This window comes from Neomonachus schauinslandi, chromosome 3 (assembly GCF_002201575.2).
Source record: "Neomonachus schauinslandi chromosome 3, ASM220157v2, whole genome shotgun sequence".
In the NCBI taxonomy this organism is placed as follows: domain Eukaryota; kingdom Metazoa; phylum Chordata; class Mammalia; order Carnivora; family Phocidae; genus Neomonachus; species Neomonachus schauinslandi.
Genome location: NC_058405.1, coordinates 108,070,725 through 108,092,650, shown reverse-complemented (window position 1 = coordinate 108,092,650; position 21,926 = coordinate 108,070,725). Strand labels below are relative to the sequence as shown.

Sequence of the window (21,926 nt, the reverse complement as noted above, 5' to 3'; positions counted from 1 at the left end):
ATTTTTGCATACAGAGGCAACTTTGGAAACTCAGACCACAATAAACCAACAAATGCAAACTCGCATGTTCTACTGAGAGCACCAAAGAGCTGAGGTGAGGGTGCCTAAAATGAAATTATCAGACAGTCCTTGAATAAATGAGCTTTGATCCAGGCTTGAGTCAAATCTCTAAGCCTATCCATCACAAATGACAAATAACACATCTTGTAAGTAAATACATGAGGTAATTTCTCTTTACCCCCTTCTCATCTACTAATCAAGCTACAGTGTCACTGTCATCTTGACTCTTGTGGTCATTTGGATTTGAAAGAAGGCAGATGGAAACTACCAGGCTAAGAGCTTCTGAGGCATGAAAGTGGAGCTGTTGCTATACCTGCGTAAGCTAGGAGAGGGAAAAGGATGTAGTAGGCAGAAAAATGGCTCCACAAAGATGTCCACACCTTAATTCCCAGAGTCTGTGCCTATCTTACCTTATGGAGCAAAAGAGATCTTCCAGATGTGATGAAGATAAGGACCTTGAGATGGGAGAATGTTACTGGATTATTCAGTTGGGCCCAATGTAATCACAAGCGTCCTCAAAAGTGGAGGAGGGAGGCAGAAGAGAGTCAGAAGGGGATTGCTCCCTGTGTCGGTGGAGGCCAGGGACTGCTAGCTAAGGCATGCAGGCAGCCTCTAGATGTTGGAAGAGGCAAGGAAATGGATTCTCCCCTAGAGCCTCCAGAAAGGAACGCAGACCTGCAGACGCTGTGCTTTTAGCCCAGTGAGACCAGTGTCAGATTTCTGTCCTACAGAACTGTCAGATAAGAAATTACTGGTATTTTTAGGCCACCGAGTTTGAGATAATATGTTACGGTAGCGATAAGAAACTCATACACATGTCCTCTGGAAAACAGTAGTGCTGACTCAGAAAGCAGAAAGAAACCCCTAGCTGAGCACCCTGAATCAGTCTTGGCTTGTTGCATGTTGTAATTCGATACAAGTGAAAAACTGCAAAAAAGAATACTAATAAAACGTAAGCTTGAAATAGTTACTCATATGAAAGAGTAAAATAACATGGTGTATAGCTAAATACATATCAAAAGAGGATGGGGGAGCAATTGGTTATAAAAAATAATAGAGTAAAGGGTTAAAAATATATTCAGAGAGTATAACATTAAAGCACAGATGCTTTTAATGTTGAGTACTAAATATTGTCAACACTGCCCATCCTTGGAAAGTTCTACCTTATTTTTAACTTGAAACTCCATTATCAAAACTTCTGATCATTAAATTTAATCCTAACCTTGGTTAAAAAAAAAGAAAGAAAAAATTGTTGTGGACTTATATAGGACATATAGGTCTTACATAGGAAGACATAACAGACAGATATTTGTCAACAGCTAGTTAGTTATCCTTTGAGCAAGATTTCTTCTAAATAGTCCCCCAAAGGCAATGTATGATGATGGAAAGTATTTCTGTTTTAGAGTATGGAATTGAATGCTAAATCTAATCTTTTGAGCCATGTGAACTTGGGAAATATTTTATGACTCGCTTTACTCCTCTGAAGAATTTATTTCTTTCAAGTTATTGATTGAGTACCTAATACAGAGTAAGGAAAATGTTATCCTAGTTAATTCTCGCAGTAACATTATGAACTAGAAATTCTTTTCCACAGGATCTTTCTACTTGTCTAGTATCTCCTGCTTTGTTATTTTGAGGGTTAAGTGAGATAATTGTGAAAAATGACAACAAGTTTTCCTCCTCTCTTTCCCTATCCCAGGGACTTGGGGAAAATGCAGATGTTAAATCAGAAAAGACAGTACTTGTCTCCATTCTTTGGATATGTAGAGCTACCAGAATGAATAAAATAGGAAAAGAGGTAAGCTTAGTACGTTTCCTAGGATTTAGATATACTGGAAATGTCCAGACCCCCTGCAGGACTTTAGCCCCAAGATTGCATCACAGATCATAAAACTCTATAGCTGTGTTTTTGTCCTGAGTTCACATTTACAGTACTAATACTGCTTTCAGCAGAAGTCATTTCCAGGGAATTAAGTCCTTGCAGTCAGTGGGTTAAATCCCCACGAAATAACCTGCAGTGACCCAGTTGCATTGACCTCAAATATAGAATTTCAGATCAATAGCTGCACTACTTGGATTCTGAAATATAAAACAATCTCTGGTGTTTTTGTTACCCCAATGAGTGTTATCAGACAGGGGATCGCTATGGCAATTACAGGTTCTTATCATATTAATGTTTGTGTTTGGTCCAAAAAGAAACTATTTAAAAAAGTAAATGCCTTCTGTTCTTTTTTCTCGGAATATGTAATGATGACTTTCAAACATATAACGAGAATTAACAGTAATTCCAATGGCACAAGTGGTCATTAACTGCTTGTACATGAAATAACATTTCCTCCTCAGAGGGCAAAGCATTCCAGTTGGAAGTAAAATTCCTTTTGGTCTATTCACTTTTAAACTCTGTCATGAAAGGATAACAGATCTCTCAACCTCTCCTAAATAAAAATGTTAAGCCTAGGATTGAGGGTAACGAAAGAGAAAAGGGAAATAATGTTATAGCGACATGAACCGTAACACTGACTGACATGGTGGTGTGCTAGTGTTTGACCAAAGAGCAGAAACCACTTCAAGTATTTACACAAACAGAGGGAATTAATTTGATGCAGGGAACTGGTTACCCATGTGATGAAGAAGCTGAGAGCCCAGGAAGGAAGAGTGAAGTAACGAAGAAACCAGCCCCTGCAGGAAGCTACTACCAGGCTGGACGGGCAAAGAGAGGAGGGTCCGCATCACTAGATGGCAGCTGGAACCAGAGCAGGCCTCTCCAGTCAAAGCTGAAACCGTGGACAAGATGGACCCTCAGGTAGAGAAACTACTTGAGGCAGGTGGGTGGACAAGGGAGAGGGGGTAGAGGATCAACTAACAAACTAGCTGGTCTTTTCCCTCCCTCTCCCTCTGCTCTGTACTTCCAGGGTCTCCACTGGCTTCGGCAGCAGGAAGCCAGGCCTCAAAAGCACCTGTGAAATGTAGCTCGCTGGGGTCAACCCTCCTAGGTTACAGAGCACAGCGTGAGCTGCAGAGATCGGATGGCCGAGAGGCCCAGAGCCAGCATGGATGGACATCTTCCCCATGAATTTCCTTTACCTGGTTGCTTCCTTTTCAAAAGAAGGCCAAGAACTCACGGGCAGGTCTATTGAGCTTCTCACTGTGTAGATTTTAGAGGAGGCAGGGAGAGGTATGATAAAACCCATCACCCCTTTGGGGCTGGATATAAATGTCTTTATAGTTTTGAAAGATTTTTTACTCGATTGGTAAAAATACCTACTCTGGTGTAGTTTTACCATTGCCAAAGGGGAGGTGGCCATTTTCTCATTGCTTAAGGATATTTAAATATGAACTACAACCTAGAGCTGAGTTTAGTTGAGTTTAGAACACCAGAACTGACTTCAAGATTCTGCCCAAAACACGTGGGTTAGTAAACATATGCCTCTGTCCAACATCTTGACCTAGTTCTCCACCATACAACCCTGTTGGTTGGTCCTTCCATTTTCCATAGCAAGAAATAATAGGTACTGTTTTGAGTTAGGTAAAGCAAGGTCATTAGGTGGATTCTCCTTGCCTTAAACAATGAAGGAAAAAATACCTCCCTGTTTCTATATTACATTCTCAGACAAAGCTCAACTGAAGAAACACTGTTAGCATCTGTACAGTATCCTACAGTTTTAAAGGACTTTCTTAAGCACTATCTCTTTCGTGTTTGCCATAACCCATTTTATACATGTTGCCGAAAACTCTCGCAATAGCCATTTGTCACAATAGCATGCTGCCACTTCAACTCTGCCTTGTTCCATTCTGACTATGCCAGTGTTTCTGAAATTCTGTTCAGTGAGGGTTGAGTCTATGATAGTGCAGAGATGGTCCTACTCTTCATAGAAATTCAAAGGACATGCCCTCACATGCCCTCTGAGGGCCTGCTTCCCCTATCTCTCAAGCTAAGGGAACGGCTTGCTTTGTATCTTTAGAATCAGGTGACCTAAAGGAAGCTTAAATGATGGGTTTCTTTATCACAGCCCTCAAATCAGCACATGGACAGGTATGTTCACAAATAACATATTCCTCACCTAAAAGTCCGGAGGCCATGATGTGAAATTTGTATGACTTCTGTAAATATACATAATCAGAAATAGGTACCGAAATGCAAGTTTCCTGACTTCCTACCAGAGCACTGTGCTAACATTGCCAGTAATCTTTCATGCTCGCCAGCCACGTTCCAAGACAGAACATCAGTATAAGTTGTTATGGAAATGCATGCTTATTTATTATTTTCTTTATTCCTCCTTTTAAAAAGTTGAGCCTGGGAACCATAAAATGCTGTTCTCTTTGAGAAGCAGAAAGCTCATGAAATAAAAAGACAGGGGTTAAGAGGCCCAGCCTTACCTCAAAACCCATCGTTAGAGCACCGGCTGCTATATATTCAACAAGAGCAGCAATGACAACAACAAAATCTGACATTGTGAGCAGACAAGAGAAAGACCTTGGGGAAATAATTTTGCTATATTCCTCTTGATATCATTTGGTGACCAGAACTTTAAACAAGTATGAAGACTTGTGAAATGGGAAACAGAATAAAGGGCATATTGAGGGGCTGTTCTCCAACATGGGCCCCCCAAACCCCCACGCCCACTAATGGGAACACTGCACACACAGCCATCCTCTATCAGACCTCCTAAGCAGAGCAATTTTTTTTTTCTTGGAGATTTTTCTCGTTTGGAATTTAATTAAGCTCCTGCCAGGCTTGCAAGCTTTTTAATTTTACCTTTCTTTCTTCTTTCTTTTTCCTCCTCAAATCAGCTTTCTTGCCGGGAAACTTTTTTTAAGCTGTCACAGTTATAGTAAGTGTACCCTAAGATACTAAATTTAGATGTACTAGTAGTTGCTTCTCGAAGCATCAATAGCAAAAGTTTCCTTGCATTTGGAAAGATTTTTATTCATTCACTCATTCATTTACTCATTTTGACTTAAGTGTGTGTGTTCTGAAGGCAAAAACAATAGAAAAGGAAGCTTCCTGGAGTGAGTGTACAATGACTACTGGTTGGTATGTGATATAATTCAACCCCCTACAAAGTCACCAGCTTAACCAAAGAAACCTGCCAGTACTTAATTTAATATCACACTGTTCATAAGAAAATTGTAGCTGACTATTTACTAGTATTGGTGGGTGGAGGGTGAGGGAGCCTCAAGAAGGCGATGCCTGAGTTGATGATTTAACACCTCTCTAATGAAACAAAATGAAAGTCACTTAAGTTCTTTTTCAAGACCCTTTTGTACCCAAACTCCTTGCCAATCCCAAAACTCTGAAAGGTAGGTGCTGAGAATGCCAAAGGTGATCCCTTCAAAACCGATTCCGTGAGAAGCTATTTTCATTTGAGGAGGTTTTAGTTGAAAAGCAACCACTCTAAATAGGTTACCCTATTTTTTTTTTTAAACCAAAAACCAAAATCCAAAACAAAACTCAGATAATATTGCACGGCCAGAAATAAAAATAAGCCATCAAAAACACAACACAGTAAATGAAACATGTGGAGCGTTGGGGGTCTTATCATCTCCACAATCACTATTCTTGTCCTTCTTATTGTTTACTTAATAACTCCACGCTGCCAGGTTTCTCCACCAAGCACTCCAGTCTGTGAGGTTACTTACTGATCGCTTCCACAAACCGCTCAAAGAAGCTGTAAGGGAAGAGCGGCTCAGGCAGCTCCCGGAAAAACATCTTCAGTGCTCCGGTGACAACGTGGATGTCCTCCCACTGGCTGTCGTCCAAATTCAGCTTCTCTTCTGGGAAAACACGAGGAGAAATGGAACAACTGGTTTTAATGAAACAATTACAAGACACTAATTATTATGTTAATGTTTGCCTACTATCATCAGCAACCGTTAACAGCCTTCTGCACCTAGAGGTTTGGTGCTGTGCATGTTTTTTTTTTTTTTTTCCCCCTTTTTCCGTAGGAAGGGAACATTTTCAATGGAATACCATCTGTAGGAATGCAGCTAACAAAAAAACAAGAGACACAAAGAGACAGTGCCATTGACACAGTATGTCAGATACATTTATTCCCATAATGCATCAGTATGAAAATTAGCATCACAGCTCAACATGATTCAAAGCTATTTGGTTTTGAGGCCGAGGGGCTAAGAGTTGCCAATGATGGCCGGCTCAAGGGACCGGCCTAAAGGCCTTGCTGAGCCAACAGGAGACATATGCTAAACACGGCAATAGAAAATGAGTTATTGCTTTACATGTGTTAGCCTTGCTATGTACAAGGGAATAATGGGTAACAATTTTTTGCTTTTTTTTTTTGCTGAATATAAATTCAGCAAGGAATAGACTACTGAGTGAGAAAGGATATTAATTCCTTTTTACTGCTTTAAAAATACCTTTTTTTTTTTTTTTTTTTTTTTTTTTTTTTAGTTTTCATCTCAGCGAGGAAAATGTGCCCAGCAACAATATTAGACAGACCCCTGTTGGCCTATGGAGGCTATGCAAAGCTGTCAAAAATGATAACACACTAAAGACAAACCACAAGTGCTTACCAACTCCGCCTAGAAACAACAGACATATTTGCTTGGGAAGCTTGAGTGAGTTGAGATATTTAAATATTAAAGAACATAAATGCCAAAATGAAGTTTTTAGAAGAAATAAGGAGACTCTGGACAATTATTTTCTTCTTGTTCACTCTCAAAAAGAAAGTCTGGAATCATTCTCCCCCAAGAAGTGGATGTGGCAGGGTCTGAAAGGGACATCTTTACACACCACTGAAAGGAAGCAAGGCAGAAAAGCATTGCTGTTGTATTTGTCTTTGTAAGCATGCAACGTGAAAAAGATTTTGAATTCTGGGCTGAATAAAAACTAAAGCTAATCGTTTTAAACAACCTGGGAAGGGGCGGTTAACTGAAAAGCCTGGTATCCTGGCCAGAACTTCACAGGTATCTGGTCCACTGGAATTTTGTTTCTTTCCCGATGTCTTGGGTTCACATTCACATGCCCCCTTGGTGTCAGTTTTATGAGGCAGAGGAGAATCTGCACCAAAAATGTGAGAAAAACTGAGAATTGTCACTGTGGGGAATCTCTGCACGGGCTGCTTTGTTAATAGTGTTCGTGTCCTTTTAAAACCTTAGCCAAAATCTTTATCAGCTCTCTTTTTCTAAATGGACTACTATCTCCAGGGCTGGTAAGTGACGTTCCTGTTCAATAGGACATTTGCAAAGAGAAGGAAAGAAGGTGCATCTGTTTATTTCAGATGGCCAATTTTTTCTTCCCTTTCAGTCTTCATTCTTACCTCAGTCATAACACAATAATACGATCCACAACAAAATCAGCGGAGGAGACCTTCTTTCTGCCCTGCAATCATTTTTGATTGATTGTATTTCAACAATTAGTCTTTTATTTGGCTACATACTATTGAAATAGGCCGACAGCATCTTAGCAGGCCAGCTTTAAACAGTCAACTGTTAACAATAGCATCAAAAAGGGAGACCTGATGGGGTTTACTGTCACTTTAAAGAACGGGGTTTTCACATTGTTGAAATCTGTCAGATATTTTGAAATGTCCCTCTCACTATGGTGCCACACCCCCTGCGTGCCCTTATAATAAAATTGGTTTTACTCCTGATTAAATCATTTTCTCCCTACCCACTACCATACTTCTCATAATGGACCTGTGCGCTCTACAGCTGGTGTTCTTCCCATGGTACCAATTCTTACTTTATCTTTTAAGCACTTTGCTGCTAAGATCTCATGCAGAGTGCTTATGTTTTGTTAAGAGCTTCATTCTTAGAGAAATAGCTTAACACATGTTCTAAAAATGTTGTACAACTTATTGCTTAAAACACATTTAGAAAATGTATAAGTACTGTAGCTTTGGCACTGAACTTTAAGTGGAAACCTAAACACACACACACACACACACACACACACACAAACACGTGTTCTCACACACACAGCTATCTTTACCAAATATTTATCAGAAAAGTCCAAGACAAAATGCCATTCTGGTGCACAGGTTCAAGATTGCCAAAGGAAAGTGTTCAGTAGGTAAAAAAAGAGAATGGTTTTATCTGGAGCAAGAAAACAACAAGAACAAACAATTGCTTGACCACTGCTATTTGTCCCCTCCAAATAAACATCAGTTAATTCAAGTGATTGTGAAAATGGGATATTTCAATATACATAAAAAAGAAAATATCAATAAATACCATTTGGTGATATGCACTTGAAATGACATATAATATCAATATTGACTTGTGTTACTTAAACCAACATTCCTACTATGTAGTCTTCCTTTAAAAAAAGAAAGCAAAACAATGTGTAGCCCTCTACACGTAGCTTAAATAAATAGTATGGCAAGCAGTTGGAAAGAATCTTTTGAAATATAAAATCTAACTTTGATATTAAATTTTTTCATAACCAACCAAGTTTAAGATTACTTGTAAACCGGAGGGCTTTAAGGCATATTTTCGAAGGCCATTGTGATTTATCTAAACATGCAGTTATGTCCACATACAAAATGAACTGACCATAATTGTATCTTGGTTGTAACAGGTGTCATTATAAACACATTTGTATTATTTGATAGACACTTTATAAATAAACTGTTAGCAGTGGTGACGTCTTACGCTTCTCCCTTTTTTCAATAGAGCAGGGTTTCTCCACAGCAAAGCACTATTAACACTTGGCACTAGATAATTCTTTGTTGTGGGGACTGTTCTGGGCATACTAGGATGTGTGGGAGCATCAGTAGAAACTTGACATGCTGGAGTCCAGGACTGGGAAGAAGACTGGCTGAATCATGACATCTCGTAATCCTTACTCTGATAGCCGTGCTGATTTCTCCTGGCCTTCTAATTAGGTTTTCTTAAATTCATTCTGGTCATGGCTTTTGGCTTAAAGCATGTAAACAGAATTGAAGACGGGTCAAGCTCTAGAATCCAAACACTATGTGACTTTTATGAGATCACCAAGACATTTATCTACATGTTGCAATAAGGCCATCTTGAAATGCCCTTTCTTGCAGGGTCTTTTGTGTATTTTATTTATTTTGAGTAAAAACATCTATATCAAGCTGCTTAATATTTGAAAGAAGAAAATTAGATAATTACTATTAGGAACACTCTCTTAAAATGGAGAACTAAAAGATGCACCTTTGATAGTGACAGCAGGTCCTGGTAATTTCCTCGGGAAAAAGGTATGTTTATTAGTTCAATGGCCACTTTCCTCAAATATTGCCCTACAGATTGGTGTAACCAGAAGTTGCAATATCTGCTCTGATTTTAACGAAACTCACTGTGCTGATTGAAATGTGACTGCAGATAACTTGAACTATCCAGAAGCGAGTAGTGACATAAGAGTAGAGAGGTACTTCTTTGTGTATTGAAGAGCAAGTGCGTGTTTACCTTGTAGTTTTTTCTAGGCACTTTTAAAGCTTCTTTCCAACTTTCTTTTACTGTTGTAATAAAAAAGAGGAAAAGACACCCCAACTTTCCCCAGGATGTGGGGAGAAGAGCTCTGATTTTATTAATACAGTGACAAGAACCTATTACATTGTAAAACTCTCATAAAGGATGTGGTATCTGCTTCCAGGGCAGATGACCATTCGGAAACCTTATCTGAAAGGCCCAAATGAAAGAGATGACAGAGGGACTACCGATCTGAAAAATAATAATATGTTTGGCCATCAAATCAAACTGGAAGATTAGTTATTAAAGTGGGTAAGACACACTGTTTATCTATAAGGACATAGCTGATTTTAGCACTTAAAGGAGTGGATCAAAAGGAAGTTGGTTGAATCATTTGACTAGCTCAACCTTTCCTGTTGTGTTGGCCCCTTAAAGTGACAGTTCAGTGTGATTTCCAGTAGATTAGACAGCTTCCAAATTCTCAAACCCCCCAGTGATGTAAACCCTATGTCAGAAGTAGCATTCTTCCATGCTGCACTCAGTCCAGCCCCTTCCTACAGCATCTTGGGACTAACATGAGACTTCAGTGAGGATGTTATTTTAGGGAAATTAACCAAATGGCCAGTTAATTTGTTAGCTCAGTTGATTTGTATTAAATAAACATAGATGGAATAGAGACTACATACCGGGGCTGTATTGTGTGCTTTTCAAAGCCACAACTATTGAAGCTGTTTTATATTCCTCAAAGGAGAGGGTTTCACCAGGTGCTCAGAAATACTATTCAAGTGAATATAGACTAAGTTCTAGATATTTTACATCTTATGTCTGTTCCCTAGAATAAGACCCTATTGATCCTTGCAGACAAGCAAGAACAAACTCCAAGAATAAACATATCACCCCCAAAAATGTGCAGTGTGTCTGCTATGGGCTGAATTGTGTCCCCCTCAATTCATACATTGAAGTCCTAACCCCCAATACCTTAGCATGTGATGTATTTGGAGATGGGACCTTTAAAGAGGTAATTAAGGTAAAATGACGTCATATTGGGTGCACCTTAATCCAGTATGACTGATGTCCTTGTCCAAAGAGAAGATTAGGACACAGACACGTACTGAGGGAAGACCATGTGAAGAAACAGGAAGAAGATGGCCGTCTACAAGCTGAGGAGAGAGGTCTCAAAGTAAAGCAACCCCACCAATACCTCGATCCTGGACTTCTTGCCTTCCTAAATATGAACAAATAAATTTCTGTTGTTTGATCCCACCCAACTCCCAGTCTGTGGTACTTTGTTATGGCAGCCCTAAAAGATGAATATAATGGCCAAAAGTTTGCATAGAGAAAGATGTCATGTTCCTGGATCATATCTAAATATTTTCTTAACACACGGGCTATGCCCCACTTATGAAATATAATAGACAACAGAAAGCTGTTTAGGTTATTCCAGATGAATAAAATAATTATCTAGATTCAGAGAACGGGTTTGAAGCTGGAATTAGTTGGATAATAGCTTGCCTATTTAGACTCAACCCAACTATTTCAAATGATTTGCTCTATAAACATGCAGGATACCCTCTATCTTGGCCTCTAGACAAAGAATAAAATTATGATTGCCATTTTCTTACTCATTCTTTTTTCCAGCTACTACTTCTAAAGTGCAAATATTTCATTGCTGTTATAACCTCAGACACAAAATACTAGGGAACATTTAAAACGTTCTCAGGAAACACTCAATGCAAGCTAAATCAACTTTCTACAGCCAAGGTATCTATCAAATAAGGAGCAAAGTGGGTTTTAAATATGAAACTTTATATTCCAAAACCAAAGAGATGTGGTCCTTACAATTTATCATAGTAACTTCAAAGAAGCTATGAGCAGGCCTACATTTAAAAATGGTTACTTTACGGGGTGCCTGGGTGGCTCAGTCGGTTGAGTGGCTGCCTTCGACTCAGGTCATGATCCTGGGGTCCTGGGATCGAGCCCCACATCTGGCTCCCTGCTCAGCGGAGAGCCTGCTTCTCCCTCTCCCTCTGCCTACTTGTGCTCTCTATCTCTCTGTCAAATAAATAAATAAAATCTTTTAAAAAAAATGGTTACTTTACTGTAAGAGAACATGGTTGGATCTGGGCAGTTTTGCCACCTGGCCTACAAAATATAGTTTTGTGTGGCCAACTTAGTAAGAAAGAGGGAGAAACCAAGGAAATAACCAGAAACTCTCTAAGATACTAAAACTAAAAACAAAACAAACAAAACAAGACAAAAAAAACAAGCTTTTATTTCTTAACGGGATGTTTTGGCATGCCATGTTGGCTTGCTTTCTCTGTATTTCATGTTGTATATATTCCTTTGCAAATCACTTAGGAAGCCCAAGGCATGCAAATAATGTCACAGGCTAATATAAAATATCTTTAGTTACTCTCTTTGAAGGAAGTGAAAGAGCCTTCTACTATATCCAGCACAGGAACTGGGTCAGGAATGAGAATGTCTTATTTTTATTTTTCCTCAGATTTCATTTGAATGTAAATAATAACATAATAAATAGGTACAACTGAAACTTGTGAAGCAAGCACCACAGATGGAAAGTATAACAAATGTGTCATTGCTTTGTGCATTTTTAATTTATAATGGCATACCATAAAACATCTCCCCATCATCATAACTCCACATATAATGCCACCTTATAAAATGATGTTATTGACATTATGCTTCTCTCCAGGCTTTTAGATATTTTTTGTCTGGGCATCTGAGGAGAGGTAGCCCTGTTCAGAGTCACAACACCACCACCACCCAAAAAAATGAATTGACTTTATTTGTGAGGATCATGCATTTTAAAAAAGGATATATTTCATGGTCCCAATATATATTTCTTTAATTCCTTTCATACTCAGAGCTTCCAACACTGCTCCTATTTCCATTCTGTCAAAGGCTTTTTGTGCTCTGCAGACACCATACACAATGGTTCACTTTATTTGACCGTCTTCTCCAAACAGATTCTGAATTTGTTTGAATTCCATGGATGATTTCATACATTACATACTCCAAAGGGTAGAGAATCCGTAGGATTACATTTCAACAAAGTCATTTTTGAGTTTCCTTCGTTATCGGCTCTAAGTTTCAACACCATTGCTATTTGTTCCCTCAAAGTTATATTACATTTGCAAATATCAAGCAGAAGGTCAGGTCAAAACACATCTCATAATGATATCTGGGAAATAAATACAACTAAATCCTATAAATGCCCATCTACAGATAACATTTCTATTGTAGGTATACGCACATGCATCCATGTTATTTAAAGTGCCGGCTTCCTCACTGTCTAATGAGAACTGTCAGGTCTCCCTCCTAATTTTGTGTGAGAATTAAGTGAAGTAATGTATGTAAAAGATTTAGTACAGGCTTGTTATAACGTTATTAGAAAATTTATTTGGACATTATCTTCTTGGTCGGCTGGACTTTGGCAAATGTTTCCAGAATCTAATATAATTTCTAGCTTTTATGATTCCCTTTACTACGTGGTTGGTGTTTGTGGGGTTAGAAATGGTATCATTTAGCAGGAAGGACTGGGCTCTTTGCTAGTTTAGAAGTCTCCCGTCTGGAAATATTTCGTCAGGAAAATAGAAATAAAAGGTAAACAAAATTGGTAGATTAAGACAGAGCTACTCTCACTCATTGAAACCATTTCATTCCTAGATAAGATATCAATTAAAGATAACAAAAACGAAGAGAGTGTTTTGGCAATCATTGAAGATCATTTTCCCCCTAAATTATCTTGATTAATTGATTCATGGGCGCAGTTAAATAAATTTTCTATTTCATATCACAAGAGATGCCAGAGTTCTTCAAATAAATAAAAATCTTAAAAAAACAAAAACAAACAAACAAAAACAAAGGCACATGAAATCGGAGTTGGCAGATCTGTAAGTTTTACGACTGTGTGCATAAGCTTAGACAGAATAGCTAGATCTCCATGCATCAGTTTTTTTGTGAAACCACCGAATAACACGATCTTCTTAATTCTGTATCTGTGCAATATTTTCAGTCCAGAATAATGATAGAGATTTTTTCATGAACCTATTATCAATAACTGATTATTTTGTTTTTGTGAATGAAAAGTTTTAGAGATTTTTTTTTTTTCCACCTCAAAAGAGAGTCTGCCTGTCCAACTCCAGGGGCCCTCCAGCTTTCAAAGATATGGAGCATAAAATCACCCTTGTGTCCCTTTCTTCCATAACATTGGAGAATCGTAATTCATACAAATAATTCACAATGTGGGCTGTTTTCATTACAAAGGAGCTATAAAAAATAGTTGATAAAAATTGCCAAAACACTTGATAACATACTTGAAAAGCTACATTGTTTAATATGAAGAGTGTGGTGCTTATTGCTATTTAGAAAATTTTATTTATTTTATTTCGAAATGGAAAATGTATTCACACAATTTAAAGTTTAAAATACATACTGCAAAAGTCTTTTTCTAGTCTATCCCTAGCTAGCTAGTTCACCCATAGAAAACCCATATTATCAATTTCCTATGTATCCTTTTTTTTTTAAAATTTATTTATTTATTTGAGAGAGAGAGAGAGAAACAGCATGAGAGGGGAGAGGGTCAGAGGGAGAAGCAGGCTCCCCACTGAGCAGGGAGTCCGACGCGGGACTCGATCCCAGGACTCCAGGATCATGACCTGAGCCGAAGGCAGTTGCTCAACCAACTGAGCCACCCAGGCACCCTCCTATGTATCCTTTTAAAGCCATTTTCTATACTCAAGCAATATTACCCTCCACTACCACTTAAAACATAAACAGCAATATAATCTATGTACTGTTCTGCATCTTGATTCTTTTCCCTTGTTAATATATCATAGAGATTATTCAAAATCAGGACATAAAGCGCTTCCTTGTTCTTTTTTTAAAGTTGCATAATTAATTTTATGGATGTACAGTAATTTACTTAATCAGTTTTCAATTGTCGAATATTTTGCATAGTGCTAGTGTAAGTTATCTTGTTCTTAGATCATTTACATCTAAGTATAAGTGTGTACTGTGTGAACAGAACAAATTCTTAGACCTAGAGTTTCTAGATCAAAGATTGTGCGTATATCTAAAATATTGAGAGACCTTGCCACATTGCCCTCATAGCTAGTGCACCAATTTATGTTCCCATCACAATATTTGAAGACTATGATTCATTGGGAACATGTATTCATTACTGCCTGTCACTCTTCTCAGATGTCCGTAAATTGTGCTTTTAATTGTATAGTTGAAAAAATACTAAATAAAGAATAAAATGAGGAGAGATATAGAGACTTAGACTAAAAATACACATAAAAATCTTGGTTAATGAAGTGAAAAATTTTGAATATTTAAATGACAATAATGGGTAAACAATTGATGTTTAACAAACATATAACAATAATAACTACAAATAAGAAAATAAGCCCCAATAACAATAACTATTTTCTGCAAGATGAAATCAGACAGGGAGAACAAGCCATAAGACACTCGTAATCATAGGAAAAAACTGAGGGTTGCTGGAGGGGAGGAGTGTGGGGGGGATGGGGTAACTGGGTGATGGACATTAAGGAGGGTACGTGATGTTAATGAGCACTGGGTATTATATAAAACTGATGAATCACTGAACTCTACCTCTGAATCTAATAATACACTATATGTTAATTAATTGAATTTAAATTTAAAAAATAGCAAAAAAAAAAAAAAAACCCAAAACAGTAACTGTTTTTTGACGAAATAAGATACTAAATAGAAACAAAGTCAAATAATAAAAAAAAAGAATGGGTATGCCAAAAATAAATGAATGAATGGAATTCCACCATTTATGTCAATTTCAGCAATTAGTAATGCAGAGTCAAACGAATTAAATATTGATCAGATTAATTAACATATTCATTCATTAAAACAATTTATGAGACAACTACTAGATGTCAATGCTGTGTTAAGTGCAAGAAGTATGAGAAGAAAGGCAATTCTAAGGACAGAATGAGGATTGCAAGATGTTTCAGAAATGATATAAAAATCTCTTGAAGTCCTGACAATTCTCAAGTTCTCCTTAACATCATAGCTAGGATTGTGCTATCTTTAGGGAAGAAGCTACCCCTTTTAATTTTCTATTTGCTTCATCAACACAAAGAAATGCTCAATTAGTTGCTTAATAAGTACCTCTTTAGTAAAGATCATGATGATGAGGATGATGATGATAGCTATGTAACCCTCCCAAGTCTGAGGGTTTTCTACAGTTCCTCTTGTAGAAAGATAGGAAAACATCATTTGCTATGGTCTCAGGTGACCTGTTAGTACTGAGACATATTTCCAAGTAGCCCAGGAGGTTCTGGCCCATAGGAACGTCTCTTTTAGCAAAGAGAACAGAGGTGTACTTGGGTTAACCTCATCATACACATTCTCTCGTTAGACTGCCCACAAAAAGTCAGTAGAGGAAGCTGGAGCGATGGATATGGGAAGACTGAGGCTTCTGCAATGCGGTACTCTGCTCCTTGCTTCTCTTCCAGTCTAACACTAAACAAATCTGCAGCACTAACTCTCAGGTCTCTGCCTGTGTTTCCTGATGTTACTCAGATACCTATCCTGCTAATCTTGACGGTGGCTACATTCAGCTTCATTTCAGATCCAGCTTCCGAAGTTTCTAATCCTCCCTGATAATCCCAACACTCCAGGCATACCCTAAATATTTTAACTCTACTGACTTAACCAAAAAGTTTCTTTGGTATCGCTCTTCCAAACAAGTTTGTTAATATTAATCTTTGTATCCCCAGTGCTTAGCCTAGTGCCTCATGCCTGGTGTGCTCCCTTTTACTATTTATGGATAAAATTGTCCAATTTTAACCTCCTTTGATAGTAGAAGCTATTTCATGGTATAACAATAATGCTGATAACAGTAGGTCTATGTACACACACACATGTCTACAGCACAATTTTTGTGTTCTCTTTGTTCATTTTTCTCTTTCAAAACCCTTAGTACCGAAGATATAAGTAGGTTGTTCAGTCACTCATCCATTCGTTTATCAAATATTCATTGAACTCCAGTTTTGTGCTGGACATGTTCTAGCTGTTGGGACGAAACACTACATAATGAAGACCTGGTTTCCAAGCTTGAAGATCTTGCAGTATATAGGGGAAAAAATTACAATGGAACATGGAAAATGTTACTATATAACTTCGTGTGGATGGCTACGGGAACATAGAAGATGAGTATCTAGCGTCCTCCGGAAGGTGGTCAAGGGAGGCTTCCCAGATGAGGTGTCACATAACAATTATCTTAGTTTATGAGCAGCCGTGTGGACAATGGGGTAGAGGATGGGGGAGAGGGTGGGAAGAGGTATATAAAGAACATGAGAAGTAACAGTCATGCCACGGTCTGAGGAACACAATGCATTTGTGGGACTACAAGTTGCTGGAGAGCACAGATGTATAGGTTTCGTGTCTCAGATTGCTGAGGGTGGAAAGGAAGACACAGGCCAGAGCATGAGGACCTTACAACTGAAACCAGCTGGATGACAGCAGCAGTGACAGCGACATTCTAGCCAGGTGCTCTGGCAGGAGTGAGCAGGAGGAATCAGAGTGAGTGTATGGATGAGAGGTGGTGCGTCCAAGAGGCACCAGGAGCAAGGAGCTCAGTTGAGAAGCTCCGTTGTGTGAAAATACTGCATATTCATTGTGGAAAAAATATTTAAAAGGGAGTCAGGAAATAAGAGACATTCAGGTGTTTTGATGAAACCGTTACATAGCAGAGAAAGAAGTCTAGAAAACTGATGGTTAGGCATGTACAAAGATTAAAGTTCAGAGACCAATTATTGTGTATCACATTTATCATAGGTTCAGGGAAGCCAAAATACTCTATTTTCCTAAAGTTTAGAAAGACCTGCTGGTAGTTGGAAATGAGAATCCGTCTGGATTATCTGACCAGAGATAAGACTTCAATGGTGTTCAATATCATGCACTACTTTACTGACTCTACAAAAGGGAATTACAATTAATTGGATTATGCTGGTCTCCACATGCTGATTATAAGAAAAGAAAGTATAAAAGTGTAACTATTGTTAACGGGTCATATCTATCATCAACCATGGGATTTGCTTTTTTACTTACCAATAAGATTAATTTCTTCTTTACGATCTTTCAATTTGAAGTCATTTTAATTATAGAGTTCAGAAAATTCAAAAGAAAAAGCACACCTGGGTGCCTGGGTGGCTCAGTTGGTTAAGCGACTGCCTTCGGCTCAGGTCATGATCCTGGAGTCCCTGGATCGAGTCCCGCATCGGGCTCCCTGCTCGGCAGGGAGTCTGCTTCTCCCTCTGACCCTCCCCCCTCTCATGTGCTCTCTCTCTCTCTCATTCTCTCTGGCTCAAATAAATAAATAAAATCTTTAAAAAAAATAAAAAAATAAAAAAAAAAAAAAAAGAAGAAGAAAAAGCACACCTACTTTCAATATATTATTAATAATTGACCTAATTTTTTTTTCATCTTTATGATGAGGGAAGAAGAAATGGATGGCTTGTTTATTGTTTAGAAGATTTTTACTTACTTAAGATCCCTTTGCAGACTTTTCTCAATTTTGATTTAATTGAAAATTATTTTATACTGCATATCTGTAAAGTGTTAAGCCCAAGGGTATGTTTCTGGGATTCACAAAGATGTGGTCTCTATTTTCAGGGAACTTAATGTCTAAAAAAGGACTTAGGTCTGCAAACCCCAAACACTATTACATGGCTAAGTGGAGTGTTAGATTAAAGAGATAAACTACTAGGTAACATAATACAGTTGAGCACTTCCCCGGCACTATTATGAGTGCTTCACATGTATTAATTCATTTTATCCTCACACCAACATATGCTATCGGAACTATTATCAGTTCAGTTTTAGTGATAGGAAAATGGAGGTCCAGAGATTAAGCAACTTGTCTAAGTTCACTCAGGTATTTAGCTGGAGTCCAATCCACTGGGCTCCAAGCCTGAAATCTTAGTCACTCTGCCATCGCAGAGTATGAATTGATTCATTCTGACTGGGGTGGCAGGGGAAATTTCTCCAAGGCTATGACAGTAAGGGATTCATAGAATGTTGATGACTGAGATGAGGGAAAAAGCATGTTGTAGGCGAGGGTTCTACAAATGTGATCCCAGGACTAGGCATTTCAGTATCACGTTGGACATTATTAGAAATGCAAATTATCACATTATACCCCAGACCTACTGAATCAGCATCTCTGGGGTACAGCTGGCCATCTGTGATTTAACAAGTCTTTCAGGTCATTCTCATGCATGCTAACGTTTGAGAGCCACTATCCTAGCAAACAGACGATATGGATAAAAGTTTGATTATTGGCAAGCACCCTCTTGATGGGTAGTGCGAAGGTGGGTTATGAAATGTGAGAACTCAGCTTGGAAGTTGGTGGAATGCCTTAACTGCCCGGCTAAGAGATAAATGTTTAAATGTTCTCCTTCAGACAAGAGAGAACCACCAAAAGTTGAATGGAGAAATAACATCATTCAGACTGTAGTTTATGGAGATGTGTCAGTTGGGAATGTAACGACGTATTTGAGAGGTGAGAAAGTAGAAAGATGCAAATTAGTTACAAAGCTATTGTAATAGTCCAAGGCATCAGGAAGGCCAAAACTAAGCAGTGTTTGTAGAAGTGAAAAAAGAGACTATGTGAGAACTTGAAATTTAATAAAAGTAGTGGTGGTAAAAGGAAAAGAGAATCAGGTACAACTCTTTATTTCTAGCTAAAAGGATGTTGATGGGCTGATGCAGTTGTCTTATATTGGACACCTGAGAAAGACTAGCTAGGGTTCTTTTATTCATTCAATTTGTTCTCAGCAATAAGATGCCAGGGAGTTTGGTTTGGGTATGCTATTGACATTTTCATGTGACAATATCCGGTAGACATTTGAATATTTGAATAGGAGCTTAGTAAAGGGGGATAAAAATTGGATAGGTCAATTTGGGAATTAACTGATAGAAGTAAAAGTTGAATAATAACAATGATGACAAAAGCCATGAACCTAGCACCTATTATGTGACAATCACTGTGACAGGCACTTTGTTTTGTTTTGTTTTTTAAGATTTTATTTATTTATTTGAGAGAGAGACAGAGAGAGAATGAGGGGGGAGCGGGGAGCCTGATGCAGGGAGATGGGAGCCTGACCCTGGGCTCCATCCTGGGACCCCGGGATCATGACCTGAGCCGAAGGCAGACGCTTAACCGCCTGAGCCACCCAGGCGCCCCGTGACAGGCACTTTGAACACATGATCTTATTTAGCTTCCATAGCAACCAAGCACAGTAGTATTATCCATACTTAACATGTAGAGATGTAAGGATCAGAGAATTTAAATAATTTGCTCAAGTTCACACAGGAAGTTAACGCCACAGCTGTTTCTAACACTGTTGCCTCGCTCACAAACTATTTGGCAAGACTACCTAAAATAATAAGGGAGGAAAATGGTCATATAGAAACAGAAAGAACAAGAAAAGAAGAGTGCCATTCAAATTTATGTCCTGGAAGTGAGAATATAATTATTTTTACACAGGGTTATAAATAAACAGCTCCAGACTATGATATAAAAGAAATACCCAACCAATAACATAGATTCCTGTGTTAATAGTTGATCCCCAGTGACCAGCATCTATACAAATCAGCATGTTTGACAAGGCAAATTCTACTGCAGTTTTGTCTGTGGAGGAGTTGCAGTGGTTTTAAGTATACTGAATAAGTCACACTTTGTGATTCAGGTCATCTCTGTTGAAGAATGCCTATTGATGCAAACCCGATACTCTTTGATATGTTGCTGGTTAATAACAAAGACTATGGCATAAACTTTACAGGGCAAAACACATCTAAAGTTGAGAGGAATGAGACACATGGAATGATAGATGTTTTCCAGGTTCAGTAATTGAATCTCTGCAAACAACGAGTTGATAGTTTGCGATCAAATTGGAAACTTGGTTGATCAAGTACAGATAAACTCTCAGATTTATAACTCTCCATCTTAGTCTAAATATTTAGGAAGACAGTACGAAATGATGAATGTTGGTTAAAGACATAAAATGGTTTTAGGAACATTATCTAGGTTATATTTCCTTTAATGAACAGAGCTATTTTTAGTGATAGAGCAGTCATATGTTAATTTGAATGTGTGATAAGGCACTTGAATAAACTTCCACAATACATACCATTTGCAGATTGTATTTATATACTGAACACACATTTGTCATATATTTTAAAGACTAAGATTTCTTAGGGCTCCTGGGTGGCTCAGTCAGTTAAGCATCCAACTCCTGATTTAGGCTCAGGTCATGATCTCAGGGTCCTGAGATGGAGCCCCAAGATGGGCTTTGTGTTCAGTGGGGAGTCTGCTTGAGATTCTCTCCCTTTCTCTCTGCCTCTCCCCCACTCATGCATTCTGTCTCTCTCTAAAATAAATAAATAAATCTTTAAAAAAAATAAAGACTAAGATTTCTTATTCCATTCATTCAAGGACTCTACTATACGGCACAACCTGCCATTTAATCCTAACTTTCCACTTCACTAAGACCCCGATCATCTGTTTCCCTTAAACTGGTGTACTTGCTATTCCGAAGTAAGAACTGTACACTGTAACCTCTCTACTTTGGTTCTTGCTCATTCTTGACCAACTTTAATACGGACTCTTTCCTCTACCCCATCCTACCAATTCTTTAAAGCCCAAAGGAAGCCTTCACATCTCCAGAAATCTTGCCTAGAGCCATCCACTTTTCCTTGATCTCGCTCTGCTTTGAAAGCTAAGTATTTATTGCCTCTGACACTAATTTGGGGATTAAGCATTGACAATCATGGCATTCTTACATTGTGTCCCTCTGCCCTCTGCTCTCTTGCAGATACCTCCTATTGACCCAATCTAGTTGGAAGCCTTTCCGCAAGGGGACCTTGGTGATATAATGCATACAGGTCAGATCCTGGGTACTGAACAGGATAGTGAAAAGTGGAGAACAGACGGGGGTGGGGGGAAGGGAGGAGAAAATAACGAGCATATCAATCCAATCTAATAGTCTGTCACTTGAAACATGGAAGTCCAATTGCCTAGAGAAATATTTCAGAATTTCAAAGTAGTGTAACTTGGTTTTGAATTTTGTAGAAACTTTATGGGTGGGGACAAAATCTTTTGTGTAAGGACATCCCTAACATCCTTAATCCCATAAAGAAACACATGTACATGCATTTATTTCAATGTATAATTATTGACATAAACACAGCTGCTCTCTATGTTAAAGGAATATTAAGCTCACAAAAGCATGGAAATTCCTACTTAGAGTGCCTACTCCATCCTTAACATGGCTTGTTGTGCCCAGATGCTACATGTATTTTTGTACCATTTAAAAGGTTGATGTACAAAAGCAAAAAGGTGGTAGAAAAATTAACCGGAGAGAGAATCAAGCCATATAGAATTGTCCTATTCTTACATTTTATTA

General features: G+C 38.3%; 1 protein-coding gene across 1 annotated transcript in view; it reads right to left on the bottom strand.

Annotated features, from left to right (window-relative positions):
- ARHGAP15 (Rho GTPase activating protein 15) overlaps positions 1-21,926 on the bottom strand; it is a 606,659-nt gene that overhangs the window by 121,789 nt on the left and 462,944 nt on the right. Inside the window, exon 12 of the mRNA XM_021695830.1 lies at positions 5,701-5,835. Within this exon, the coding sequence (XP_021551505.1) occupies positions 5,701-5,835 (135 nt within the window). The remainder of the gene's footprint in view (positions 1-5,700; positions 5,836-21,926) is intronic.